Source organism: Salvelinus sp. IW2-2015, linkage group LG18 (assembly GCF_002910315.2).
Source record: "Salvelinus sp. IW2-2015 linkage group LG18, ASM291031v2, whole genome shotgun sequence".
Lineage (NCBI taxonomy): Eukaryota > Metazoa > Chordata > Actinopteri > Salmoniformes > Salmonidae > Salvelinus > Salvelinus sp. IW2-2015.
The window spans coordinates 71,749,239-71,776,738 of NC_036858.1; the positions used below are offsets into that span (position 1 = coordinate 71,749,239).

The following is a 27,500-nucleotide window of genomic DNA, read 5'->3' on the forward strand; positions in this document are numbered from 1 at the left end:
TGACAGTTTACAGTCTAGTGTTGCTCCAAGAAGTTTAGTCAGCTCATCAATTTCCACATTATTTATTACAATATTTAGTTGAGAGTGTAGGGTTTAGTGAGTGTTTTGTTCCAAATATAATGCTTTTAGTTTAAAAAATATTTAAGGCTAACTTTGCCTCCCACTCTGAAACTAACTGCAGCTCTTTGTTGAGTGTTGTAGTCATTTCAGTGGCTGTAGTAGCTAACATGTTTAGTGTTGAGTCATCTGCATACATAGAAACTCTGGCTTTACTCAAAGTCAGTGGCATGCCGTTAGTAAAAATGGAAAAAAGCAAGGGGCCTAAACAATTACCCTGGGGAATTCCTAAATCTAACTGGATTAAATTTGATAGACTTCCATTAAAGAAAACCCTCTGTGTTCTGTTAGAGAAGTAACTCTTTATCCACATTATAGCAGTGGGTGTAAAGCCATAACACATACGTTTTTCCAGCAGTAGACTATGATCAATAATGTCAAAAGTTGAACGGAAGTCCAACAAGACAGCCCCCACAATCATTGTATCATCAATTTCTCTCAACCAATCATCAGTCATTTGTGTAAGTGCTGTGCTTGTTGAGTGTCCTTCTCTATAAGCATGCTGAAATTCGGTTGTCAATTTGTTTAGTGTAAAATAGCATTGTATCTGGTCAAACAGAATTTTTTTCAGAAGTTTACTAAGGGTTGGTTGATTAGTCGGCTATTTGAGCCAGTAAAGGGGGCTCTACTATTCTTGGGTAGCGGAATGACTTTAGCTTCCCTCCAGGCCTGAGGGCACACGCTCTATAGTAGGCTTAAATTGAATATGTGGCAAACAGAAGTGGCAATATCATCTGCTATTATCCTCAGTAATTTTCCATCTAGATTGTCAGACCCTGGTGGCTTGTCATTGATGATAGACAACAATAATATTTTCACCTCTTCCACACTAACTTTACGGAACTCAAAAGTACAATTCTTGTCTTTCATAATTTGGTCCGATATACTTGGATGTGTGGTGTCAGCGTTTGGTGCCCCAAAGATTTTTACTATCATTCTTTATATAATTTATCTTTGTTTCATAGCGTAGTTTATTTTATTTTTATTTAGTTTAGTCACATTATTTTTAATTTGCAGTACGTTTGCCAATCAGTTGGGCTGACAGATTTAATTGTAATACCTTTTGCCTCATTCATCTCAACCATACAATTTTTAATTTCTCATCAATCCAAGGATTTTAACAGTTTTTACAGTCACTTTTTTAATGGGTGCGTGCTTATTAGCAACTGGATTAAGTAGTTCCATAAATGCGTCAAGTGCAGCGTCTGGTTGCTCCTCATTAAACACCACAGACATCAACATATGAATCACTACAAAACGTATTGTATGACCTCTAATACACTATTTTAGGCCCAGCCTTTGGAACTCTGGTTTTCCTAGATATGGCTATTATTTTGTTATCACTACATCGTATGGATTTGGATACTACTTTAAAGCAAATATCTGCAGTATTAGTAAAAATGTGATCAATACATGTTGATGATTTAATTCCTGTGCTTTTTGTAACTACGCTGGTAGGTTGAATGACAACCTGATCCAGGTTGCAGGCACTGGTTACAGTTTGAAGTTTTTTCCTGAGTGGGCAGCTTGATGATAGCCAGTCAATATTTAAATCACCCAGAAAATATACTTCTCTGTTGATATCACATACATTATTAAGCATTTCATATATTTATTGAATTGGGTGTCTTAGTGCTGGGCTGGAACATAAGCGTGCACACCCAGCAAGGTTGGCCTGTTCCAGGTGTAATCGGTGTATACATTGTGTGAGTTTTAAACTGTATTTTTGTTTACATGTGCAATTATAATCCAGGGTATAGAAAACTGTACCCTTACTCTCTTGGGACATTCATTGGGACCTATTCATCTGCAGACAAGGTTTGACGGCTCTCTTTATATGAGGACTGAAAACATCACAAAGAAACAGCCTGCATTATACTCAAGTTAGACAGCCCTGAATATTATGTTGCTATATCTCCTTGTCCTCAGGTTCTCACTAGGGGCTGGAACTTGAGAATAGTTTCATAATATCTTACCACAAAGGTACTTGCCCTATCCTGAGTAGAACACTTTCTCCTTCTCTGACAGCTGGAACTGCTAGCTAATCCATTCACCCTCTTCAATGGCTGTTAGCTAGCTACCTACCTAGCTACAAATGCATTTGTAGTTACAACAATAAATACATCAAAATAGCTAACTAGCTAGTATGAAGTTAGCTACCTGGTGATATTTTATTCACTTAGCTAGCTATACAGTATGTAAAGTTAGCTAGCTAGCTAACATTATTTGAGTTAACCTGCACACTAAGGTCCTGTAGCAAGCTAGCTCGCTACCTAGCTAATGATACATGGTTTATCATTTTCAAAATATATTCACTTACTTGAACAGGTTGTCCCACTGCGTCTGTTTTCTGGGTCCTTAGAAAAACAAAATAATGGTCATTCTTCCTGACGTTTCGTGTGGTAGAAAAACGCAGCCAGCCAGGTGGACGACTGAAGGACATCCACCAGACTGACTCTGGTCTTCCAGCATGGTGCCTGGTGTGGTTTCTAGGTGATTTGTGATGCAACTGCAACCCCTCTATAGATTTTGTAGCGTCTTTATTTAAAATCTATTTAAGGCCAGCATCCCAGAGTTGCCTCTTCACTGTTGACGTTGAGACTGGTGTTTTGCGGGTACTATTTAATAAAGCTGCAAGTTGAGGACTTGTGAGGCGTCTGTTTCTCAAACTAGATGCTCTAATGTACTTGTCCTCTTGCTCAGTTGTTAAACAGGGCCACCCACTCCTCTTTCTATTGTGGTTAGAGCCAGTTTGCACTGTTCTGTGAAGGGAGTAGTACACAGCGTTGTACGAGATCTTCAGTTTCTTGACAATTTCTCGCATGGAATAGCCTTCATTTCTCAGAACAAGAATAGACTGACGAGTTTCAGAAGAAAGTTCTTTGTTTCTGGCCATTTTGAGCCTATCATCGAAACCACAAATGCTGATGCTCCAGATATTCAACTAGTCTAAAGAAGGCCAGTTTATTTGCTTCTTTAATCATCACAACAGTTTCAGCTGTTCTAACATAATTGCAAAAGGGATTTCTAATGATCAATTAGCCTTTTAAAATGATAAACTTGGATTAGCTAACACAATGCCATTGGAACACAGGATTGATGGTTGCTGATAATGGGCCTCTATACGCCTATGTAGATATTCCATAAAAAAATCTGCCGTTTCCAGCTACAATAGTCATTTACAACATTAACAATGTCTACACTGTATTTCTGATCAATTTGATGTCATTTTAATGGACAAAAACAAGGGCATTTCTAAGTGACCCCAAACTTTTGAATGGTAGTGTACACGCACACACAAACACACAACAATGCAGGTGAACTGAAGAATAAACACACACACACACACACAAACATTACGTATATTCATACGTACATTGTATGCGTGCATTCGTGTGTGTTTAAGTGTATCCGTGTCTATGTCTGTGCGTGTGTGCATGTGTGTGTATTTCTGTGTGTGTGTGTATCCATGTGTGTATGTGTGTGTGTGTGTGTATTTGTGTGTGTGTGTGTGTGTGTGTGTGTATCCATGTGTGCGTGTGTTAGTTAGCTATATGAGGGATCTCAGCCCTATCTGAGTAGTGCATCGCTCATCCTGTCACCATTTATAGAAACCAACAATATGGGAGAGTTGATAAGATGCTATGCTGCTTGTTTTTCAGCAGACACAATGCAATCATGTCAATAGATTGTCCCCAGCCAGGCCTTTTATACAGGCATTGTGAGTTGTCTCCACAAGTAAGCACACACACACACACACATTAGCACACACAAACACACAGACACCAGGTTGAAGATATGCATCGTTTGTCTGAGATGATAAATGACTCTTTCAGGGTGAAATATATATTGGCTAGCATAATAACTTGCATTTGGGATGAAATCACGCATTGATGTCAATGAGAGATTTAAACAATATAAATTACTTAGTATTCGCTGGTCCAAAGTCATTCAACACAAAGGCATTGTAATGTAACTATTGCATTCAAGTGTATTGATCGTTGGTTCAGAATCAAACCAAGAACATTTAATACACACTCATATTGAGCTTTTTTTTAGCTGTTGAACATTTTACCAAGTTATCTCCTATCAACTTTCCTGTTGTCCCTATTCTGCCATTAAAGTAAATGTCCAGTGAAAATCTCAATTCTGATAATACACATATGTTGATGACTGATACTAGACTCATATTTGTTGCCAGTTCATAAATTAGAGAAAGAATACTTTAAAAACCCACCTCAAACATTTATTTCAAACAAACTGCTTAAAAATTGATTGCTATTTCCTCATGTGAGGTCATGTTGGCTCATTGGCTCAGCAGGCCAATCAGCTGTTTACTTATAATTAATATTTTTAACGACCGGTATATGCCCACACCATTCTGTTGTTGGGGTAACACCAACACCATTCAACACAGAAAAAGCTGCTTTTAACATACTTAGTTACCATTTTTTGGAAGTAAAGCGATTTCACTCATATTGTAATTTATTATAGGTCACATTTCAAAAAATCTGGAAACACTGGAGAATTACTTTAAGGCTTCAGACTTCATCCAGTGTGTATCTGGGTCTAGCTAACTAGTAACCTTGAAGCCAGCTGGTCTCGTACTGCCTGCATCTCTAATATAAGCCGCTATAACATAATGACCTTCACAGAATTCTGCACTTTACATTTTATACATTTGTGAACATTTGACGAATTCCTGTTCCGAAGTTGTAGAAGCACTCGCACATCAGAATGTGTTTGTTGCAGGTCTGTGGGAAAAATTCAATGAAAGAAATACCCGAACACTGCTCTTGCCATTGTGTCATTCCCTTTTACTGTTCCCCTTACTGCATTCATTTGACTGTCCACCTGTTGCAAAGTTTATGCTTAAACCTAGAACCCTTAGATGCTACATCATATTTTCGATTTATTAATTAAGGTTATATACCCATTGATTCTTGAAGAGCTTAGTTCAACTGTCATACCCCATCAGAACCCCAAATATAAGCTTGTTTTACTCCCAATGTTTGAAAACAACGTAAATATAGACAAACACTATATAGCCTCAAACAAGGTTAAAACTATACAATTGATATAATGGATGACAGTCCTTTTATTCATAGCTCCGTCTAGGAATTTGAGAGTGGTTACATTCCTCCAGCCCCACCTCTGCACTTTTTAGCAAGACAGGCTCAGGGAAAGCGCTTTGTTATTGTTTCAATTAAGGATTCTAACTTTAAACTAACTAATATAGTTGCTACTATGGCAGATGGACTACTGCAGAGCTTCATTCACCAGCTTGCTTCTTGATGGATTTAATTGTCTTTCTTATTGCTCTCACACGAGCATCTGGTTTATTCAACTTTTTCAGCTAATCTTTGGTCATTGAGATAGTAAATGAATGATAGGAAATGAAAGAGCCTGGGTTTTATGTCTCTGTAGAAGGACAGATAGCTGTGGAATGTGTTGGAATGTGTTGGGGGACGGGAGCAGAGCACCTTGTTGACACAGGAAAGACAGATGGACATCTGTGGATTAGATGGAGGGGTTGAGGTCAGGAGGTGAGGACAGGTCACCTGAAGGGAGTAATACGGGTTTGGGATCTTGTTACTCTTTTCCTGTTAAACCATAAACTAAGGATTGGAGAGAGGGAGTGTCTTAAGTAGGAGGTATATAACAGTGATGTGAGAAATGTTTTGCTGTCTGATTACAGCTGTACAGAACCTTTGGGAATAATTAAACTTGCTTAAAGCTTCTCTAGTGTCCGTGGTTTATTTACTCTGAAAAATAACAACCTAACAAAGGTTTGCTAAATATTATGCATTTTAATAGCATTAAAAGTACATTATTACTCAACTTTGAAATGTTAACGGCCAGCTCATTCATGAATTGTTTCCTGCGTGACCGATGTGCACTTCCTGGTGCTAGGCTAAATTGAAGATTAGACTACATTTTGTTTTCCTTACCCTTTAAGCAGTCTATGGACATGGTAAGACAGCAGTCTATGGACATGGTAAGACAGCAGTCTATGGACATGGTAAGACAGCAGTCTATGGACNAGCAGTCTATGGACATGGTAAGACAGCAGTCTATGGACATGGTAAGACAGCAGTCTATGGACATGGTAAGACAGCAGTCTATGGACTGAGGTTTTGTTTACCTGGCCTCTCTCTCCAAATGCAAGTCAATACCCCCAATATTAGCACTTCATGTCCAAATCATCTAAAATGGAAACTTCAACATTGTTCAACTGCATATTCATCACCTACAGCACCACCCCAACATCAACATATATTAAAATGGAGTGTTTCCATGTTTTGTAGTAAAACAGAGGAAGATAAGTGTTTCCAATGACATCATCGGTGTGTAATGTGTGATTGTAACCAATTATGAGTAGGCATTGCATACTTATTGCCTCCTAATTGTCTACAAATTGGTCGATGATGTCATTGGAAACACTGTTCTGTCTCTAAGTTTTTTACTATAAAACACAGAAACGTACCATGTTCACGTATGTTGATGTTGAGGTGGTGCTGGATGAATTTGAAGCTAGCAAATTAATCAGCTAACTTACGTTAACCTGCCTAGCAGGAACTTCTGAAGAAGAGAAATGTTTTATTTCCACAATTGAAAAAACATCACCAAACAAAACCATATTTACTTTTTACGTAGTAGCAAAATGTCTAACTTATTTGCATTAGATTTTATTTACACTTGTATGTTGACTTCTCCATTGATGTTGTTTTTACGTTTTCGCGAACTTTTCTTAGGGGGTGTACAATCGTCGCAAATTGAATTATGGGGAGTTTCAGGCCCCGGAGTGAACATAATTGTATACTCGCAAAGCCAACTAAAAACAAGGGCTGAGGGGCTTACCTTGCAAACTTCCTTTGCTTGGCTAATCATTTGGACCACCCTCCAAGCATGTGACAGGGAATTCCCCCAAGGGCATAAGGTGAGGGTAAGTGGACGATGGGGTGTCTTTTTAAGTGTTTGGCCTTGTCCATGGACTGTACTGCTGGGGCCCTGTCCATGGTCCTGAACTACTGGGCCCTGTCCATATCCTGAACTACTGGAGCCCTGTCCATGGTCCTGTACTGCTGGGCCCTGTCCATGGTCCTGAACACTGGGGCCCTGTCCATGATCCTGTACTGCTGGGGCCCTGTCCATGGTCCTGTACTGCTGGGCCCTGTCCATGAACCTCTATAGCTGGGCCCTGTCCATGGTCCTGAACTACTGGGCCGCTGTCCATGATCCTGTACTGCTGGGGCCCTGTCCATGGTCCTGTACTGCTGGGGCCCTGTCCATGGTCCTGTACTGCTGGGGCCCTGTCCATTGTAGTGTACTGCTGGGGCCCTGTCCATGGTCCTGAACTACCGGGGCCATGTCCATGGTCCTCTACTGCTGTGATGCTGCCAGTGCCCTGTCCATGTTCATGTACTGCTGTGATGCTGTTCTAAGTTACTGCTGGTTTACTGTCCATGGTCCTGTACTGCTGTGATGCTGTTCTGAGTTACTGCTGGTTAACTGTCCATGGTCCTGTACTGCTGTGATGTTGCCAGTGCCCTCTCCATGGACCTGTACTGCTGTGATGCTGTTCTGAGTTATGGCTGGTGCCCTGGTGTGCATGTCACATCTGGGTAGTCGAATGCCGAGTTAGTGACACATTTTAATGCTGAAATCAAATTGAAAGAAAATATATCCTGCAAATTCAGCAGGCTATGTTGTGAAATGTGCTTTTACATATGCCATCTTCTTAGCCTATTGTTTGGGTGTGCTTTGGTTTGCTTTTCATTGCATGAGCCCATTTTTCCCCACTCATATCAATAAAATAGTTGAAGTCATACGAAAGTTTTACTGCGCTTGAAGTTTAAAATGCATCCTGTCTTTACTAATTGTGTAGTGTGATTTGTGTTGAAATGGTTTATTATTATTGTTATTGTTATTGTATTTAACCCAAAATAACATTTTATAAAAAAAATACTTAATTAGTCTTCTTCCTCAAATATGGTCCGGAGAATGTAGGGGATGATGATACACTGTTTGGGAGAGGGAGAGAATCTAATTTGATTGGTCCTCAACTCGCAGCTCTAACACTTCATTCAAGACAAGTTGAGTTAGCCCTGAGTTAGCCTGCCCCAGAGCAGGTTAGTTCTGAAGGTCTCGTTGCCATTGAAATTTACGTGGCTAAAAGGTGAGCCACATTTGTAGGATTGGTTATGCCGAGTTGAACACAAGAATTGATCAAAGTTACCTTGCTAACTTCTCAAACCTGATTCATAGTATTTGAGCTCTGGTGTGCTTTTTTGAGTGAGTGCTGGTGCCTTGTCCATGGGCCTGAAAAGTTCACTGGAGGTACTACTGGTGCTGAAAGAACAGTACWACCATGTGCGCTGTCCATGGCCCTGACCCTGATAGTTGTGTGTTGAATACTGTACTAGAGTTGGTGCTGCTGATGGAACCACAACCGCTGTTGCACTGTTCCAGTGCACTAGACTATTGACAAATGAATTGCACAAAATCAAACATCGTTGTATTGAAAGATGAGTAGCTATACAATATGTATGCATACAATAGGAGTATGTAGGCATGAATAGCACAGTTAATTCTGACTTGCCTGGGGCGGCAGGGTAGCCTAGTGGTTAGAGCGTTGAATTAGTAACCGAAAGGTTGCTAGATTGAATCCCTGAGCTGTAAAGGTAAAAATCTGTTGTTCTGCCCCTGAACAAGGCAGTTAACCCACTGTTCCTAGGCTGTCATTGTAAATAAGAATGTGTTCTTAACTGACTTGCCTAGTTAAATAAAGGTTAAAATATCAATAAATAAATKAAAAACATTCATATAACCATTAGAATGCAAGCAACTGGAAGCAGTCAGCTTCTCTGACATAGACCAGCACTAGCTGTCTTATCATTGTATGAACCTATAGAGAGGAAATCTCAAGCCCCACATTAATATAAAGTGCACTKTCTCTGTTTAGCCTACTCACTGCACTCTCGTCATAGTGAGAAAAATATTATATTATTGTGAAAATACCGTTTCCTTTAGTTTTGACACGCTTTTTCTACAGATATGTATTCTGTCACGCACAAGCAAGGCACCATTCTAGCCTGAGTGCAAGCCCTATACTCACTTATTGTGACACCCTTTCTGAGGCAGAACTGTATTCATAAGAAGTATGGCCACAGCCCAAATCACACCCTTTCCCCATGGGCCCTGAAAGTAGCGTACTACATTTGGAACCAGACTAGATGAACTGCAAATACTTAAAAGGTATGTCCCATGACAAATGATATGTGAGAAAGAACTGGAGGGGGTTCCATAAAGAAAAACATTTTTCTTTACTTTTTCCCATGATGATTTTAGAAGTTTGTGTCATCCCCCCCCCCCCGCCACACACACACACACACACACACACACACACACACACACACCAAAGAAAAACACGATGCCTGTTTAGATCCTGGAGCAAATGGTTTGGTTTGCCCTGTAGAATAATGGAAATACTTTGATCATGAATGTTCCCACTGGCCCACTAACATTACCCATGACCATGTCATTATAGCACACACAGACAGACATACACACCCGCACACACACACACACACACACACATACACACACGCAGCAATAGCACAATGTTCCAGTAGTCTTGAATTGGGAAAAGTAACACTGTGAAGAGAGGACCCTAAATACCCCTCTCGGGCAATTCTAAAATGTTTGGTTCCTCGCTTCCTGCTGAATCGGAAGATGGATTGGACCTCGATGCCTTCAGACATCAATGTAAAATAGTCCTCGTGGGGGTTCCGCGGTGGGTCAAATGTTTCCGCGAGGACCACTACTTTTCTTTTATTTATGCCATGGAATACAGCATTCACTCATTTGTCATGGCAACATATCTGTACATGTACTGAATTAGGGATGGAATGACAGGAGTAAATGTGTAGTTGGAGTAGTTTGCCAAACTACAACGAACAGAGAAATGGAAATCTTAGGTTGTTTCATGTTTTATATTGTTAATTAGCCGAGACCATATCAGACATATTCAAGTATCATCACTCCCAAAGTAGGTTATTATGATACACAATATCCATACAGTGTAGTATTGATGTAGGTTATGAAGCAAGATCCGAACATTTTAGGCTGTAGAATACGCTTGCTTGGTAGGCTGTGAGACTTGCTAAACGACAGTGTCCACTATAATCCTCTGTGTTATATTAACCCGAGGGAATCAATTATGTCGTTTAGCCTAAACTACTTCAACTAACAGAATGTGTTCATGGTAAGAAAAATCCCATTATCAAGAGAACTCCCTGCTAGCCTCAAACGTCGCCACATCCCGTCGCTGCACACGTGATACTAAGAAGTTGTTGAATTGCATCGCTTCTCTCTCTCCTCTCTCTCCTTCGTTTGCCACCCTTGTTGCCGACATAAAACAAATGTTCCCTGCTCCGTACCCATATTTTTTCCACCTCTGTGCGTTTCACTAATTCATCAACATGCAATTCGTGGATGTTTTATAACAAAATGTGACATCACCTAGGTCTGTCGAGGCGACAGCTGGTGTCGGTTGGTGAATGTGGACGGATTTGTATTATATTCGTCCGGCAGCAGCGGCGCGCGGTGCTGTCCAAGGCGCTGCAGCATTCGGCCCCTCCCCTCCCCAGTAGACGGCAGCCAGGCAGCTACACAGAGAGAGACACGTGACCCGCTCGCTGTCTCTGCCTTCTGACTGTCTGTGGCAGAGCGCTGCAGGGAGGAAGATTGCAACGTTTGCACAGTGTCTCCCTCACCATAATCACAGGATTTTACCGCTACTCTGTCTTATCTTACTTTGTTTCGTTATCTGTGGATCGAATAGGGGGAAGAGCCAAGGTACAGGACCATGCGTTGACTTATTTTCCATCGTTCTGAAGGTGTTTCTGAGTTTTAGAACATAGAAGAGAAGAGAGTGAAGCCAACTCTTTTCTCGGTCTCTGATGATCAGTGATGCGGTGATTCAGAGTTTGCTCAAATAGTGTGAGGTTGAGGGTTTTTAGTGTGGATGATCTGTTGGGGTAGTTAGAGTCGAAGAACCCTGCATGGTAACGCTATTTGGTGGGTAGCCTAATTAATATTAAATGTGCTGTACATAACAAGAGATTTGGGTGATGATTTGGGTCGGTCCTGGACATGAATGATCGGGTTCTAGATGCAGGTTAACGATACCTAGTTTGATGTATGATTTAATGACTCTGATAGGTTGAGCTGCTAAACGGGCAACGGAACAGCTGTTGAAAACTTAGCCAAATGCACTTCAGTCGTTTTGAACTGTGTCATCAATAGATTGTATTTAATTATTAGAAAGATTGTGGGGATGTTGGCAAGTGCTTAATACAAACAGGTTTACATGCTCATTTGGTTTGCTGTAGAAGGTGCGAATTTATTAAAAAAAAGTATCTAATGTGTTGAGATAGACAGTGGAATGGGACCCGTTGGAATCTCATGTTGATCTTTATGGCATTCTAGAATTCTATTATGGTACATTTGGCTTGATATGTTTAGAATCTCTGTAACTATTTTTCAGTCCTTCGTCTATTATTTCTTGTCTAGCAAACGGGGTAGCCTATTTGGTTGGTTTTCTTTTAGGTTTGAATGAAAGGCCACTTTCTGTCTGGCCCGTCTAGACCTGGGTTCAAATGCATGCGTATTTAGGTATTTGCATCTTAAATAGGCCTACTTATTTTCTGTGTATTTGAGTATTTTTAAATAATGTGTCCGAATTCAATTACTTATATTTGAAGTATTTGATCGGTTTTCAAATAATCTCTCATGATACTAGGCTATTTGAAACTATTTTCAGATAGCCTGCTTGTTCCAATTGCATTTCAAATACCCATATTACTAAACAGACGTAGGTTCAAATACACGGAGTATTAAAATATTTATATTTGAAAATACACTTGTCTGTATATTTGGGCATATTCAAATACATGCCAATACTTTCCAATACATTTCCAAAATCATTTCAATATTCAATTATGCGCTTGTCATAGTTCTGTTGGAAGCTGAGTTAAAAGGTAGATGAAATAACGAGGAAACCGACAAAAACAAGATTCTAGCAGTTAATTGATATGCAGGATTCTCTGGAATAGCAGAAATACTTCTCTACACAACCTTTATAATTCCGATACACTTATGGAATAATGACCTGCCCATTCTTATTTTTCTTTTCTTTTTTACAGATCATCTTCTCATTATGTTATAAGCCGAAGCTTTCTGGATCAGAGACTGGCCTTGGGGGGAGGGGGGAGGGGGGACAATTGGCTTGTTTGGCGCCCAACGCTTATCAATCAGCCAATTACAACCATTCCGTTTTGGAAGGGTCTTTTCAGCGCCCGTTTTGGAGGATGCAGGATGAGAAGCCAAAAGCAATGATTCCGGATGCCGGCTACATCTTCTTGGGGTGAATAGGAGGGTTATCGATGCCATTTGAGCAGCAGTAGAACCGGCTGGTGCGCTCTAGCTGCCTCTCACCGACCGAAAGTAGCCATTATGCATGTTCCAAAACTAAGACATATAGAAGAGCAAATGGTTATTTGATTTCTGAATCAACATCAACTGTTTTGGAAGAAAATCTGAATCATAAAAGAAAGGAAATCGTCTGACCGAATAAAAAAAAATTAAGACTGAGGAGTTCGGATTTAGGGGCGACAGAGAAGTGGACAACGATTATATATTTTTCCGGCAGACTATTGTAGCTTGCTGGTAGGATATGACAACGACATAATTGGTTAAGGTTTACAATGTGTCATTTCATATTCACAATTCTTAGTGGTCAGTCCGTGTATTACATCATACTCAGCCCTAACTTCTAGCTTGATAAAATAAAATCCCGTCTGAAATCTGATTTAGCCGTATTGTAGGCTATCTAGGCCTAAAGAACAATTTGGCCACATCATGGTTATTGCAATGCGGCATGGAGCCCATCTAATATGGGTATGCCTTCTCGTCTGCTGTATGGTAGACATAGGGGCCCCTATGGAGTTTACAGGTGCAGAGGGCCAGTGGGCCAGGTTTCCAATGTGGAATGCATGTTGCGAGAGTGAAATGAGCTTCAACATGAAAACCAAGAGTTCCCACGGGCTGTTAGTGTACTTCGATGACGAGGGATTCTGTGACTTTTTAGAACTCCTAATACACAARGGTAAACTCAGTCTTCGATTCTCCATCTTCTGCGCTGAGCCTGCAACGGTTCTAACCAACACCACGGTGAACGACAGCCAGTGGCACACGGTGACAATAAAGAGAAACTTTAAAAACACGACGCTAATGGTGGACAAAGAAGTGAAATGGGCCGAAGTGAAGTCGAAAAGAAAGGATATGACTGTCTTCAGCTACCTTTTCCTTGGGGGAATACCGCCGGAATTACGCTCTGTGGCTTTACGGTTAACGTTGGCTGCTGTCAAGGACCAAGTGCCTTTTACCGGATGGATAACGGACGTAAAGGTCAACAAGACAGAGTCGGCTCTCCTAAACAGCGCGGGGGTCATTAACGACCTCTGCAGTGCGGCGGCCAACATGTGTTTAAACGGAGGYGTCTGTAATGTCATTAACCACGAACCCAAGTGCGACTGCTCGCAGACTGGATACCAGGGCAAGGACTGCAGCGACGGTAAGATATCTGGATTCCCTTTTGGACCGTTGCCAGGCTTAGGCTTACTACTAACAATACTCTACAGTTCCCCTTTATCTAAACAACAACACAACATGATCTTTGATAGTTTTCCAACATTTAGAGAGGTTGGATAATAATAATCTTACAGTTTACAGCAAATGCACGCCATCCCTTCCTCTATACAAGGCCGACAGACCTATACGCCTGTAGGACCTAACTAATTATTCAATCATTCCCAGTGCAAAATACATTCATCATTATACAACTCTTTTTTAACATATGTCGTCATAGTTGTTTCTAAGGTTGTTAATGAGTGGTTGTGCGCCTGCAAGGGCTCATTAGCCCAACATGCAGGTGTTCCTCATTCTCTAAGGTGTCTTGCCTCTACCTGGAAAAGGTCACCAGGGGAATGGTTGACCTATGAAGTTGTTTCATCTCCAATGACTTTAGCACCTTCTGAATGTTTCAAGTCATAAACAGTAATACGCATTTAGAAGAAGATGAAGGACATGATATGCACGTATATTAATAATATATGCAGTACGTTGTGCATTGCATAGTATAATGTAGCAGACCTTGTTAAGTATGCTATCTCTACTTGATCTACTGTTTGTTGATGAGTGATTACAATAGCATCATCTAAGCATTATAAATAAAGTAGTTTTATGAAATATGAAATACACAAGAAACCGTTTCTTGGTGACATTTTGCTTGATTTTAAGGTTAGAATTTCAGAGAAGAAAGTGGACTTCATACATTGTTCAGTTGCTTTTGTGGCTGAATCTTGGCCTATAGATGTTGGTGCAATGCTGGACCAGATTGTCCTGTGATTTGAAGGCAGAGGTTGGAAATGTCAATAGTTTTACTGTTTGGAGCTGCTCTATTTTCTGTTATTGTCATTTCCTTGTTGCACTTTGTTGGCTTTGTTGATGAAGTATAAAGACCATATTAGCTTTAAGTTACATTCCAAGTGGCACCATTTTCCCTACATAGTGCACTACTTATGACCACGGCCCATAGGGATACACACTTAGGGCTTTATTTTAACAACTCTAACACAATGGTAAATGTTAGCGCTGGTGGTAGCGTTATAGGTTCAGGGGTATGTCAGCTATTTTCACAGCCAAAATTATGGGCGCAGTAGCTGGCAGTGGAGCAAAAAGGCTGGGTTTTGATGAATAAACAAGTTGTGGGTGTGTCAAGGCTTGGCTCCTATATGGCCAATCAGAACATGCTCCATTGCTAAATATGTGATAGCTTCAAGTTGTGTATTTATGGTCATGTATTGTGTTGTCATCAACTCCAATTCGAATGTCAGGCCATCATAGCCTAGTTTGTTAAATTGCTTGCCTCATATGTCCTAATATGTTGAACATGTTTACAGTCAACATCACTCTAATTGCATCTCTTTAATATGGAACTACATTGTTAAACATAGGCTATAGCATTTACACTGATATAGGGGCTAGGTCTAATGTAAATTGTAGTCTGGACATGGACATGACAAACATAGTCAATGAGCAAGATTAAATTGGATAGGCTATTGGTAAGGCCTAAAAAACATTGTATAATTCTAATCAATTCCGAATTAAATTGAAACGACTTGTTTTAAATAGGTAATGTTTAAATACAGTTRCAGGCACCATAATTGCACGCCTTGGACGTATAATACAGACAAGGCAACAGACTATGGAGGGTTTTACACACATTCACACTTTTCACAGGAGCTGGATAAAGATCCATGGTACAGAGAAAGTGTTAAGGTCCACTCACCATTATACTGCTCACACATGTCATGTTTTATAAACATCTTGGAACCATCTTACAGGTCATAACAGCCACAATTGCATTTGAGCCATATATGTTTTCATGGATGGTGAATCTTTCTAACAAGTTTGTTTTTTAAACAAATTAAACAGAAAACAATCAATCTGTTTTTTAAACCAACACCAATAGTTCTAAATAGGATCGGGGTCAGAAGCATGATGTCATAAATCACACCTCTAATTCCATGAGCCTAAGGCACTGTGTGCACGCGTAGGCCTAAGGGCTCTATGGCAGGAGGCATGGATGTTTGTCCTATTCACTGAAGATAGTTTATTAAATAGTATACATTAAACCTACAATAGGCCTAGATACAACAAACATGTAGCCTATCTAGTTTTTTGTTGTTGGCTTCAACATGGATATATTAGTCTACACACATTGAATTTGTATTTCGAAAATGCACTGCATCTTGGAGTCATGTACAACTGCATCTTGGAGCCATGGACAACTGCATCTTGGAGCCATGGACAACTGCATCTTGGAGTCATGGACAACTGCATCTTGGAGTCATGGACAACTGCATCTTGGAGTCATGGACAACTGCATCTTGGAGCCATGGACAACTGCATCTTGGAGCCATGGACAACTGCATCTTGGAGCCATGACAACTGGCATCTTGGATTGGAGCCATGGACAACTGCATCTTGGAAGCCATGGACAAACTGCATCTTGGAGCCATAGACAACTGCATCTTGGAGCCATGGACAACTGCATCTTGGACCATAGACAATGGCATCTTGGGAGCCATGGACAACTGCATCTTGGAGCCATGGACAACTGCATCTTGGAGCCATGGACAACTGCACTTGGAGCCATAGGACAACTGCATCTTGGAGCCATAGACAACTGCATCCTTGGAGCCATGCGACAACTGCATCTTGCTGAGCCATGGACAAACTGCATCTTGGAGCCATAGACAACTCGCATCTTGGAGCCATAGACAACCTGCCACTCTTTGCGAGCCACCCATGGACAACTGCATCTTGGAGCCATAAACAGTTGGACCCTTGGTAAGCGTATGCGACCACACTAGAACTCTCTTGGAGCCATGGACAACTGCATCTTGGAGCCATAGACAACTGCATCTTGGAGCCATAGACAACTGCATCTTGGAGCCATGGACAACTGCATCTTGGAGCCATAAACAGTTGGACCTTTGGTGCCATGGACAACTGCATCTTGGAGCCATGGACAACTGCATCTTGGAGCCATAAACAGTTGGACCTTTGGTGCCATGGACAATTGCATCTTGGAGCCATGGACATCTGCATCTTGGAGCCATGGACAATTGGACCTTGCCTAACCATTATAATAAGTGACTTTGCCACGTGAAAGGTAAACAAACGAGCAGGCAAATAGCCTAAGCTACAAGCAGATAGGGTATCCAAGGACAGCGATTGGTTTGACATTTAGGTCCAACAGATGAAAAAGCCAATTTTTTACAAAATGATCAAGGAAAAACAGTTCCTAAACAGACTTCCTACAGTCACTGACACCTTTCATTCAACGGGCATCGCACATAGTCCAAACTATTCACACAAGCTGCATGGGAAAAAATAGTGTCCAAAATAAAGAAAAAATAGGAATGTCTGTTGACTGTTTTATTGTTCGTTAAATTTTAATAAAACATTGGTTATAGCCTACTGATTAGGCTACTGTGCGCCTCCCCTGGCAAAATCGCTGTCATAATCAATTGTGAGCCTTAAATATCACCAGTAGCGCTGCTTGAAATTGTCACACATTTTTAAGGCCACACCTCAAAAATTCTTCTCACAGCAGATACTATGTTCAATTGGTGGTACTTATTCTGGGGGCTTGAACAGAAATATATACTGTAACTGACTCCTGGAGGAGTGAAGGAGTGAAGGAGTGCAGCCTGAGAGGAATATCACCCCAGATGAGAGCAGTCTCTAACAGGGTGGAAACTCAAATAGGAACCATCTCTCATGGGCTCCCTTGGTTCGGGGTGTGGGGGTAGTTTATGCACCCAATTTGATATAGACAATTTAGTACATTTCATTGTATTGTGCATATAGCTCCAGCATAGCCAACATGATCTCATTAGAATATGTCTGGAGTAGCAGTCACAGGTTGGGAACCCAAATAGGAACCCACTCTCAGGTGCTACTTAAAAACACTCCTCTATTTGTTTGAGGGGATGGTTTATGCTGATACACCCATGATGGTGATGTAGCCTACATTAGACCGTTTCATATATATATATACATAGAATTACAATAATCTAATTAAAGTTCATTGGTCGCTTAAACAGATTTGCAGGTGTTGTAGCAGGTGCAGTGAAATACTTATGTTACTAGCTCCAACAGGGCAGTAGACTGTCTTATGTTACCAGCTCCAACAGGGCAGTAGAATGTCTTATGTTACCAGCTCCAACAGGGCAGTAGAATGTCTTATGTTACCAGCTCCAACATCAGTAGAATGTCTATTTACCCACCTCCAACAGCTGCAGTAGAATGCTTATGTACCAGCCTCCAACAGGGCAGTAGAATATCTTATATTTCCAGCGCCAACAGGGCAGTAGAATGTCTCACAAATACAATGCAAATACACACATAAACAAAATCTGTAAAAAAAAATAAATATGTACCAGCATTAGTATCATTGGGTTAGAAGTATATAATGTGTCAGAACCAGAATATAAATACATGGTGTTATAGACAGTATAGAATGGTTCAGAATCCAGAATAAAATACATGGTGTATAGACAGTATAGAATGTTCAGAATCCAGAATAAAAATACATGGGTGTATAGACAGTATAGAATGTGTCAGAATCCAGAATATAAATACATGGGGTGTATAGACAGTATAGAATGTGTTCAGAATCCAGAATATAAGATATAAATACATGGGGTGTATAGATCAGTATAGAATGTGTCAGGCGAAATCCAGAAATAATAAATACATGGGGTGTTATAGACAGTATATGAATGTGTCGAATCTCAGAATATAAAATACATGGGGTATAGACAGTATATAGAATGTGTCAGAATCCAGAATATAAATACATGGGGTTATAGACAGTTAGAATGTGTCAGAATCCAGAATAAAATAAACACATCTGGCCGATGTATAGACGATCTAGAAGTGTGTCGAGTAACCAGAATATAATACTATGGGTGTATAGACATATAATGTGGTCAGAATCCAGAATAAAATACATGGTGTTATAGACAGTATAGAATGTGCAGAAATCCAGAATTATACAATACATGTGTGATAGACAGATTGAGAGAATTGTCAAGATCCAGAATAATAAATACATGGGGTGTATAGACCAGTATAGATCAGAATTCGTATAAACTAACGCATGTAGAATTGATATAGACGTTTTAAGAGTACATCCGTGCACCGAATCCGACGGTCAGACCAGAATTATTAAAGTTACATGGGTTAGTATATGACAGTATAGAATGTAGTCAGAATCCAAGAATATAAATACCAGGACGGTTGTTATGTATAGACACAGTATAGAATTGTTGTCAGAAATCCCAGAATATAAATTACATGGGTTGTGATTAGACAGAATATGATGTGTCAGAATCCAGAATTATAAATACATGGCGAGCTAGGTGTTATTAGACCCAGATATAGAATGTCAAAAAATTCCAAAAATAAATACATGGGTGTTTAATATAGACAGTTTAATAGAAGGATGTTGTTCCAGAATCCAATAAGAAAACATGGATAGGGTTGATAACTCAGAATAAATTTGTCCAGCAAAGACCAAATAATTAAATACAATGGTGCGTTTGTATAGACCCAGTATATAGAATGTGTCAAATCGCAGAATTATAAAATACATGGCGCTGTTAATAAGACAGTTATTACTAGAATGTTGTTCCAGGAACCAGGAATATAAATACCATGGCGGGTTTTTGGTTTTATTATAACCCAAGTACTAGAACCACTTGTATTTTTATTCTTTGATTTTTGTCAGAATCCAATTAAACTAATCATAAAAATAACGAATACATGAGGTTTGATTAATAACTATCCAGTTATCTTAAACGTTTATTGTAGATTCTAAAGTGGTCTTCTTTCCAGAAAAATCCAGAATATCCATAACTCATATAAAATACATACTGGGTGACTTCTGTTGGTTTTTTTATCAGTTTGGTTTTGCAGTTTTGCTGATCTATCTATTTGATGTATTTCATTTAAGTTTGTTTTTTATAACTACAGTATACTAGGAACCGTGTTCAGATGAATCCCAGGGAGGAATAAGATAATGAAATACACTTACTGTGGGTGTTTGTATATTTATTGTTTATAATTTCTGTTGTGTTGTGTTATATTAGAACCCAGTAATAGAAAATTGTCAGTTCAGAAATCCAGAAACCAGAAATAAATAAATACAGCTGGTGTTGGTTTATGGTTTGTCATCGGTTTTTCGTGTTTAAGTGTTTATCTGTCGTCTTTATGGTTGTGATGCTATTTTCTAATCTGTTTGTTTTTTTTTGTGTTCTGTCTTTTTGGTGTTTGATTGTTGTTTATTCGTTTTTTTTATTTGTTTGTGTTGTACGTACTGTCGGTGGATAATGGTTGTTTATTCCTGTTTCATGTTGTCAGATTTCTATTCTTTGTTCTGTGGGATTTTCATGTCATCATTTCAAGAACATATTAGGAGATTGTGTCAGACGAATCTTCCAGAATTACTATAAATAACATTTGCGCTTGTGTGTGTTATTTTATATCACTATCAGACCAGTTTTATTTCTATATTAGTTTTTAAAGGAATAACACACTATTAATTCAAGCAACTGTGGTCAGGTGACATCCAGAACTATTTAGTCATATAAAATAATTTTAAAATACAACCATGCGGGTCTTTCTAATTCATTTATATTTACGGACCAGTAATTATTCTTTAGTCTGTACTATAGATAGAATGCGATCAGGGAATTTCTTCAGAATAAAATGAATTTATAGAATTTCATAGATAAAATACTATTGCTGTCACTGTTGTAATTTAGACAGTATTCTACTTACGAATAATGTTTCTTCAAGATATTTTCTCCTCCAGAATATTAAATACATGGTTATGGTTCTATAGGAACAGTTGTATTAGATATGTAGATCCCCAGGAATCCAGAATAATAAATACATGATATCGGAGGTTGAATATATTAAACAATTTATTTTACGGTAAATGTGTCACGAGAATCCCAGAATAATAAATACATGTGAGTGTTTGGGTGTTTTACTTAGTTATTAATAGCATATATAGAAACTTTCAGGTAAATATTAGAATGTTTCCAGGAATCCTCCAGAATATAAAAATCTTACATGAGGGGGTATGGTAATTATAGCGAGATTAATTTATTGTATAGTATGTCTGTATTCGTCGACTCACAGAAATCCAGAGATCCAGAATATAAATACATGTCTCCGGTGCATATAATATGACAGTATAGTAATGTGTCGAAGAATCAGAATATAAACATACATTAGGATGTTCTTATACACAGATAGTAGGAATGAACTGTCAGAATCCAGAATTATATAAATTACATGGGCTGTTATAACCAGCTATAGTAGAATCAGATTCAGAATCCAGCAAGTATTAAATAACATGGATGTTGTATAGACAGTTCTTTTATAGTGTCAGAACCAAATATAAATACATGGGTGCTGATAGACAGTTTATAGAATGTGTCCAGAATCCAGAATGATAAATACATGGGTGTGTATAGACAGTATAGAAATAATGTGTCAGAATCCAGAATATAAATCTACGATGGGTTGTATAGACAGTATAGAATTTGTCGAATCAGAAAACGGCTAAAGAATATAAATGCAGAATCCAAATATAAATACAATGGGGTGTATAGACAGCTATTAGAATTGATCATTGAATGCCAGAATATAAATACATTGTAGTGGTTGTAAGACATTATTAAATGTGTCAGAATCCCAGGAATATAAATACATGTGTGTATAAGACAGTCTATTAAATTGTCAGAACCAGATATAAATACATGCGAGAGGTGTATAGACAGTCTGAGATGTATTTTCAGAATCCAAATCATAAATCATCGGTAAAGACAATGAGGTCCAGTAATACATGGTTATAGACAGTATAGAATGTGTCAGAATCCAGAATATAAATACATGGGGTGTATAGACAGTATAGAAATGTGTCAGAATCCAGAATATAAATACATGGTTGTATAGGACAGTATAGAATGTGTCAGAATCCAGAATATAAATACATGGCGGTATAGAAAGATATAGAATGGATCAGAATCCAGATATAAAATACATGGGGTTGTAATAGACAGTAGAAATTGTATCAGAAATCCGAGATATAAATACATTGTGTGTATAGACAGTATAGAATGTATCAGAATCCAGAATATAAAACATTGTGTTGGATAGACAGTATAGAATGTGTCAGAATCCAGAAGATAAATACATTGTGTGTATAAACAGTATAGCATGTCAGAATCCAGAATATAAATACATGGTGTGTATAGACAGTAAAGAATCTGGAAAAGAAAATGGTATGTACAGTAGTAGGTATATTAGGATGAGCTATGTGGAGAATACAGTAGAGACATACACAGTTAGTAAACAACAGTATTTGAATACAATATGAGGTGACCAGCGCTCAATACCTATATAAATGGGGCAATAGTCTCAAGGTGACAGATGATGAATGATACGTTCTATTTCCATGGTTTCGTACCTCTCATGGTCCATCGTGACATTTGGATGGCTGGTGGCCCTATGACTATGACAACAATTACTCCATAGAGAAGCCATGAGGATATATACATTCAGTTCTATATTTTCGCATGGTTTAAACGAAGAATTAGATTTCACCTCCTTCCTCTTTGGGCTAGTGTCCCACCTGGCCAACATCCGGTGAAATTGCAGGGCGCGAAATTCAAAATACAAATTACGTAATATTAAACATTCATGAAAATACAAGTGTCTTACATCATTTAAAAGCTTAAATTCTTGTTAATCCAGCCGCTTTGTCAGATTTCAAAAAGGCTTTACGGCGAAAGCATACCATGCGATTATCTGAGGACAGCGCCCGGATACAAAAGCATTACAAACAATTTCCAAACAAGCAGAGGCGTCACGAAAGTCAGAAATAGCAATAAAATAAATCACTTACCTTTGAAGATCTTCCTCTGTTTGCAATCCCAAGGGTCCCAGCTACATAACAAATGGTRCTTTTGTTCGATAAAGTCCTTCTTTATATCAGAAAAAAGTCAGTTTAGTGGGCGCGCTTGACTCAGTAATCCACCGGTTTCCCTCGTTCTAAATGCGTACAAATGAATCCCAAAAGTTACCAATAAACTTCGTCCAAACAAGTCAAACAACGTTTCTAATCAATCCTCAGGTACCCTAATATGTAAATAAACAATAACATTTAAGACGGAGGATAGAATGTCATTACCGGAGATAAAAAACAAAGTGTGTGCTCTCATCCACACGTGCCACAATACTACAACCAAAATGGGAGCCACCTAGAAGAACTACAAATTCTAGCTATTTTTTCAAAGAACAAGCCTAAAACTCTTTCTAAAGACTGTTGACATCTACTAGAAGCCCTAGGAACTGCAATCTGGGAGGTATTCCTTTGATTTTCCCATAGAAAGGCATTTTAAATGGTGTCACCTTAAAAAAAAAAGTCAGATGGATTCTCCTCAGGTTTTCCCCTGCTATGTCAGTTCTGTTATACTCACAGACATTTTGTTAACAGTTTTGGAAACCTTAGAGGGTTTTCTATCCAATACTACCAATTTTTTGCATATCCTAGCTTCTGGGCCTGAGTAACAGGCAGTTTACTACGGGCACCTCATTCATCCAAACTTCCGAATACTGCCCCCTAGCCTTAAGAAGTTTTAAGCCACATTTAGACTGTTATACAAGAGCACTGACCATATCACAATTTGCATGTCGTTTATGAGTTAGCCGCACATTTTCATGAGCGGCTTTGCCTGATGTCCTTTGTGGTGGGCTATCTCATGAATTTATGTGATGTATTTAGGTGAGCGAACACCTGGGTTGTCCTTCGTGACCGCTCCCACAGCCTATACTGGAGTTCTGTATCTCTTTGTAGCTAATTTGTATACAGGTAGACCAGAAAAGCCACATCCCTGATTGGCAGATGAATGGCAACCCTGATTAGAACCACCTGCAGCTCATCTGTAGTTTTTTGCAAATACTGTTTTGAATTAAATAAAGTTGTACCTACACACAGAAGAAGGCTGTAAAGCCTAAACGTCTGTATACACTATCCCTGATGCAGTAAAAACATGAAAACATTGAATAATGAAGGAAGCTTTATGTGTCATATGTTTAAGTGTGAACACATTACACCTCTTTGTTTGGCTCTATGTTCTTATGCAGAACAGGGAGAGAGGCAGCCATGACCCATTCTCACTGTATTCTCACTATTCTTACTGATTCTAACTGTATTCTCACTGTATTCTCACCGCATTCTTACTGTGTTCTCACTGTATTCTCACTGTTCTTACTGATTCTCACTGTATTCTCACTGTATTCTCACTGTATTCTTACTTTATTCTTATTGTGTTCTCACTGTATTCTCACTGTTCTTACTGATTCTCACTGTATTCTCACTGTATTCTTACTGTGTTCTATCTGATATTCACTGTGTTCACACTGATTCTCACTGTATTACCACTGTGTTCTCACTGTATTCTCACTGTATTCTCACTGTATGCTGTATTCTCATGATTAATATCACCTCGCCAGGATTATTATTTGCCCAAGATCTGACATCCAGGAATCCATAGCACCACACACACACCAAATACTCACACGCACACACACATACACAAAAAAACTGCACACCACGCATACACAAACACGCACACACACACACACACACACACACACACACACACACACACACAGACTCACACACAAATCATATGGTTAACCTATGGCAGAGAAATGCTAGCCATTTACCTTGGCGGGCCTTATTTCCAATCCTGACAGTCTTATATGAACTCATCTAAAGAAAGTCAACCATCTTAATGACTAAGACTGAGGGAACTTCCCCATATGACAAAGTGTCCCAGACAGACTCAGCTGTCTTGCTGTCTACATTTGGTTGCACATTATTTTGTGAGTCCCCTTTACATATGGTCTACAGATGCTCAAAAGAGCAAATTATCAACAAACCATCAACTGCAACTTTGTTGATGTTCTCAGACATTTCATTAGGTATGGTACAGACTGGGCTTCCAGTGCTACAGTAGCAGAGTCAACTAGACATGACAGTTGAGTGGCAGAGGAGATCTGGTAAGAACATCACCATAAGAAGATCAACGGATGTTTCAATGATGTGGTCTTATCTGATATAGTGGAATTTCCTTTTACAAATTACTTCCAAATGTCTCCCTGGCTAAATAAAGTTTAAATCAAATGTGATAGGTTTGGTCGTATATACAGTACCAGGCAAAAGTTTGGACACACCTGCTCATTCAAGGGTATTTCTTTATTTTTACTATTTTCTACATTGTACAATAATAGTGAAGACATCAAAACTACGAAATAACACATACGGAATCATGTAGTAACCAAAAAAAGTGTTAAACAAATCAAGATATGTTATATTTGAGAATCTTCAAAGTAGCCAACCTTTGCCTTGATGACAGCTTTGCACAGTCTTGGCATTCTCTCAACCAGCTTCATGAGYTAGTCACCTGGAATGCATTTCAATTAACAGGTGTGCCTTGTTAAAAGTTAATTTGGGGAATGTCTTTCCCTAATTCGTTTGAGTCAATCAGTTGTGTTGAGAAAAGGTAGGGGTGGTATACAGAAGATAGCCCTATCTGGTAAAAGACCAAGTCCATATTATGGCAAGAACAGCTCAAATAAGCAAAGAGAAATGACAGTCCATCATTGTTTTAAGACACGTAGGTCAGTCAATCTGGATAAATTCCAAGAACTTTGATAGTTTCTTCAAGTGCAGTCGGAAAAACCATTAAGTCCTATGATGAAACTGGCTCTCATGAGGACTGCCAATGGAGAAGAAAACCCAGAGTTACCTCTGCTGCAGAGGATACGTTCAATAGAGTTAGCTGCACCTTAGATTGCAGCCCAAATAAATGCTTCACAGAGTTCAAGTAACAGACACATCTCAACATCAACTGTTCAAAGGAGACTGCGTGAATCAGGCCTTCATGGTTGAATTGCTACAAAGATACCACTACTAAAGGACACCAATAATAAGAAGAGACTTGCTTGGGTCAAGAAACACGAGAAATGGATATTAGACCGATGGAAATCTGTCCTTTGGTCTGATGAGTCCAAATTTTAGATTTTTGTTTCCAACCGCCGTGTCTTTGTGAGACGCAGAGTAGGTGAACGGATGATCTCTGCATGTGTGCTTCCCACAGTGAAGCATGGAAGAGGAGGTGTGAAGGTGTGGGGGTGCTTTGTTGGTGAGACTGTCTGAAATGTATGTAGTATTTAAGGCACACTTAACCAGCATGGCTACCACAGCATTCTGCAGCGATACGCCATCCTATATGGTTTGCGCTGAGTGGGACTAACATTTGTTTTTCAACAAGACAATGACCAAAACACACCTTCAGGTGTAAATGCTATTTGACCATGGAGAGTGATGGAGTGCTGCATCAGATGACCTGGCCTCCACAATCACCCGACCTCAACCCAAATGAGATGGTTTGGGATGAGTTGGAACGCAGAGTGAAGGAAAAGCAGCCAACAAGTGCTCAGAATATGTGGGAACTCCTTCAAACTGTTGGAAAAGCATTCCTCATGAGGCTGGTTGAGAGAATGCCAATATGTCTTCACTATTATTCTACAATGTAGAAAATAGTAAACATAAATAAAATCCCTTGAATGAGTAGGTGTGTCCAAACTTTTGACTGGTACTGTAAATTTACATTTTAGTAATTTAGCAAACACTCTTATCCAGAGCAACTTACAACCTACATCTTAAGATAGCTACAGTGAGGGAAAAAAGTATTTGATCCCCTGCTGATTTTGTACGTTTGCCCACTGACAAAGAAATGATCAGTCTATAATTTTAATGGTAGGTTTATTTGAACAGTGAGAGACAGAATAACAACAAAAATATCCAGAAAAATGCWTGTCAAAAATGTTATAAATTGATTTGGATTTTAATGAGGGAAATAAGTATTTGACCCCTTCTCAATCAAAAAGATGTCTGGCTCCCAGGTGTCTTTCATACAGGTAACGAACGGAGATTAGGAGCACACTCTTAAAGGGAGTGCTCCTAATCTCAGTTTCTTACCTGTATAAAAGATACCTGTCCACAGAAGCAATCAATCAATCAGATTCCAAACTCTCCACCATGGCCAAGACCAAAGAGCTCTCCAAGGATGTCAGGGACAAGATTGTAGACCTACACAAGGCTGGAATGGGCTACAAGACCATCGCCAAGCAGCTTGGTGAGAAGGTGACAACAGTTTCTGTGATTATTCGCAAATGGAAGAAACACAAAAGAACTGTCAATCTCCCTCAGCCTGGGGCTCCATGCAAGATCTCACCTCGTGGAGTTGCAATGATCATGAGAACGGTGAGGAATCAGCCCAGAACTACACAGGAGGATCTTGTCAATGATCTCAAGGCAGCTGGGACCATAGTCATCAAGAAAACAATTGGTAATACACTATGCCGTGAAGGACTGAAATCCTGCAGCGCCCGCAAGGTCCCCCTGCTCAAGAAAGCACATATACATGCCCGTCTGAAGTTTGCCAATGAACATCTGAATGATTCASAGGACAACTYGGTGAACGTGTTGTGGTCAGATGAGARCAAAATGGAGTTCTTTGGCATCAACCCAACTTGCCGTGTTTGGAGGAGGAGGAATGCTGCCTATGACCCCAAGAAACCATCCCCACCGTCAAACA

At 39.4% G+C, this 27,500-nt stretch overlaps 1 protein-coding gene and 1 long non-coding RNA gene across 2 annotated transcripts in view; both read left to right on the plus strand.

Moving 5' to 3' along the window:
• Positions 1-27,500, plus strand: part of LOC139029192 (uncharacterized) — a 1,029,896-nt gene that overhangs the window by 199,534 nt on the left and 802,862 nt on the right. The window lies entirely within an intron of this gene.
• Positions 12,377-27,500, plus strand: part of LOC111978019 (neurexin-1a-like) — a 347,413-nt gene continuing 332,289 nt past the window's right edge. Inside the window, exon 1 of the mRNA XM_070448207.1 lies at positions 12,377-13,756. Coding sequence (XP_070304308.1) covers positions 13,042-13,756 — 715 coding nt within the window. The 5' untranslated portion in view covers positions 12,377-13,041. The remainder of the gene's footprint in view (positions 13,757-27,500) is intronic.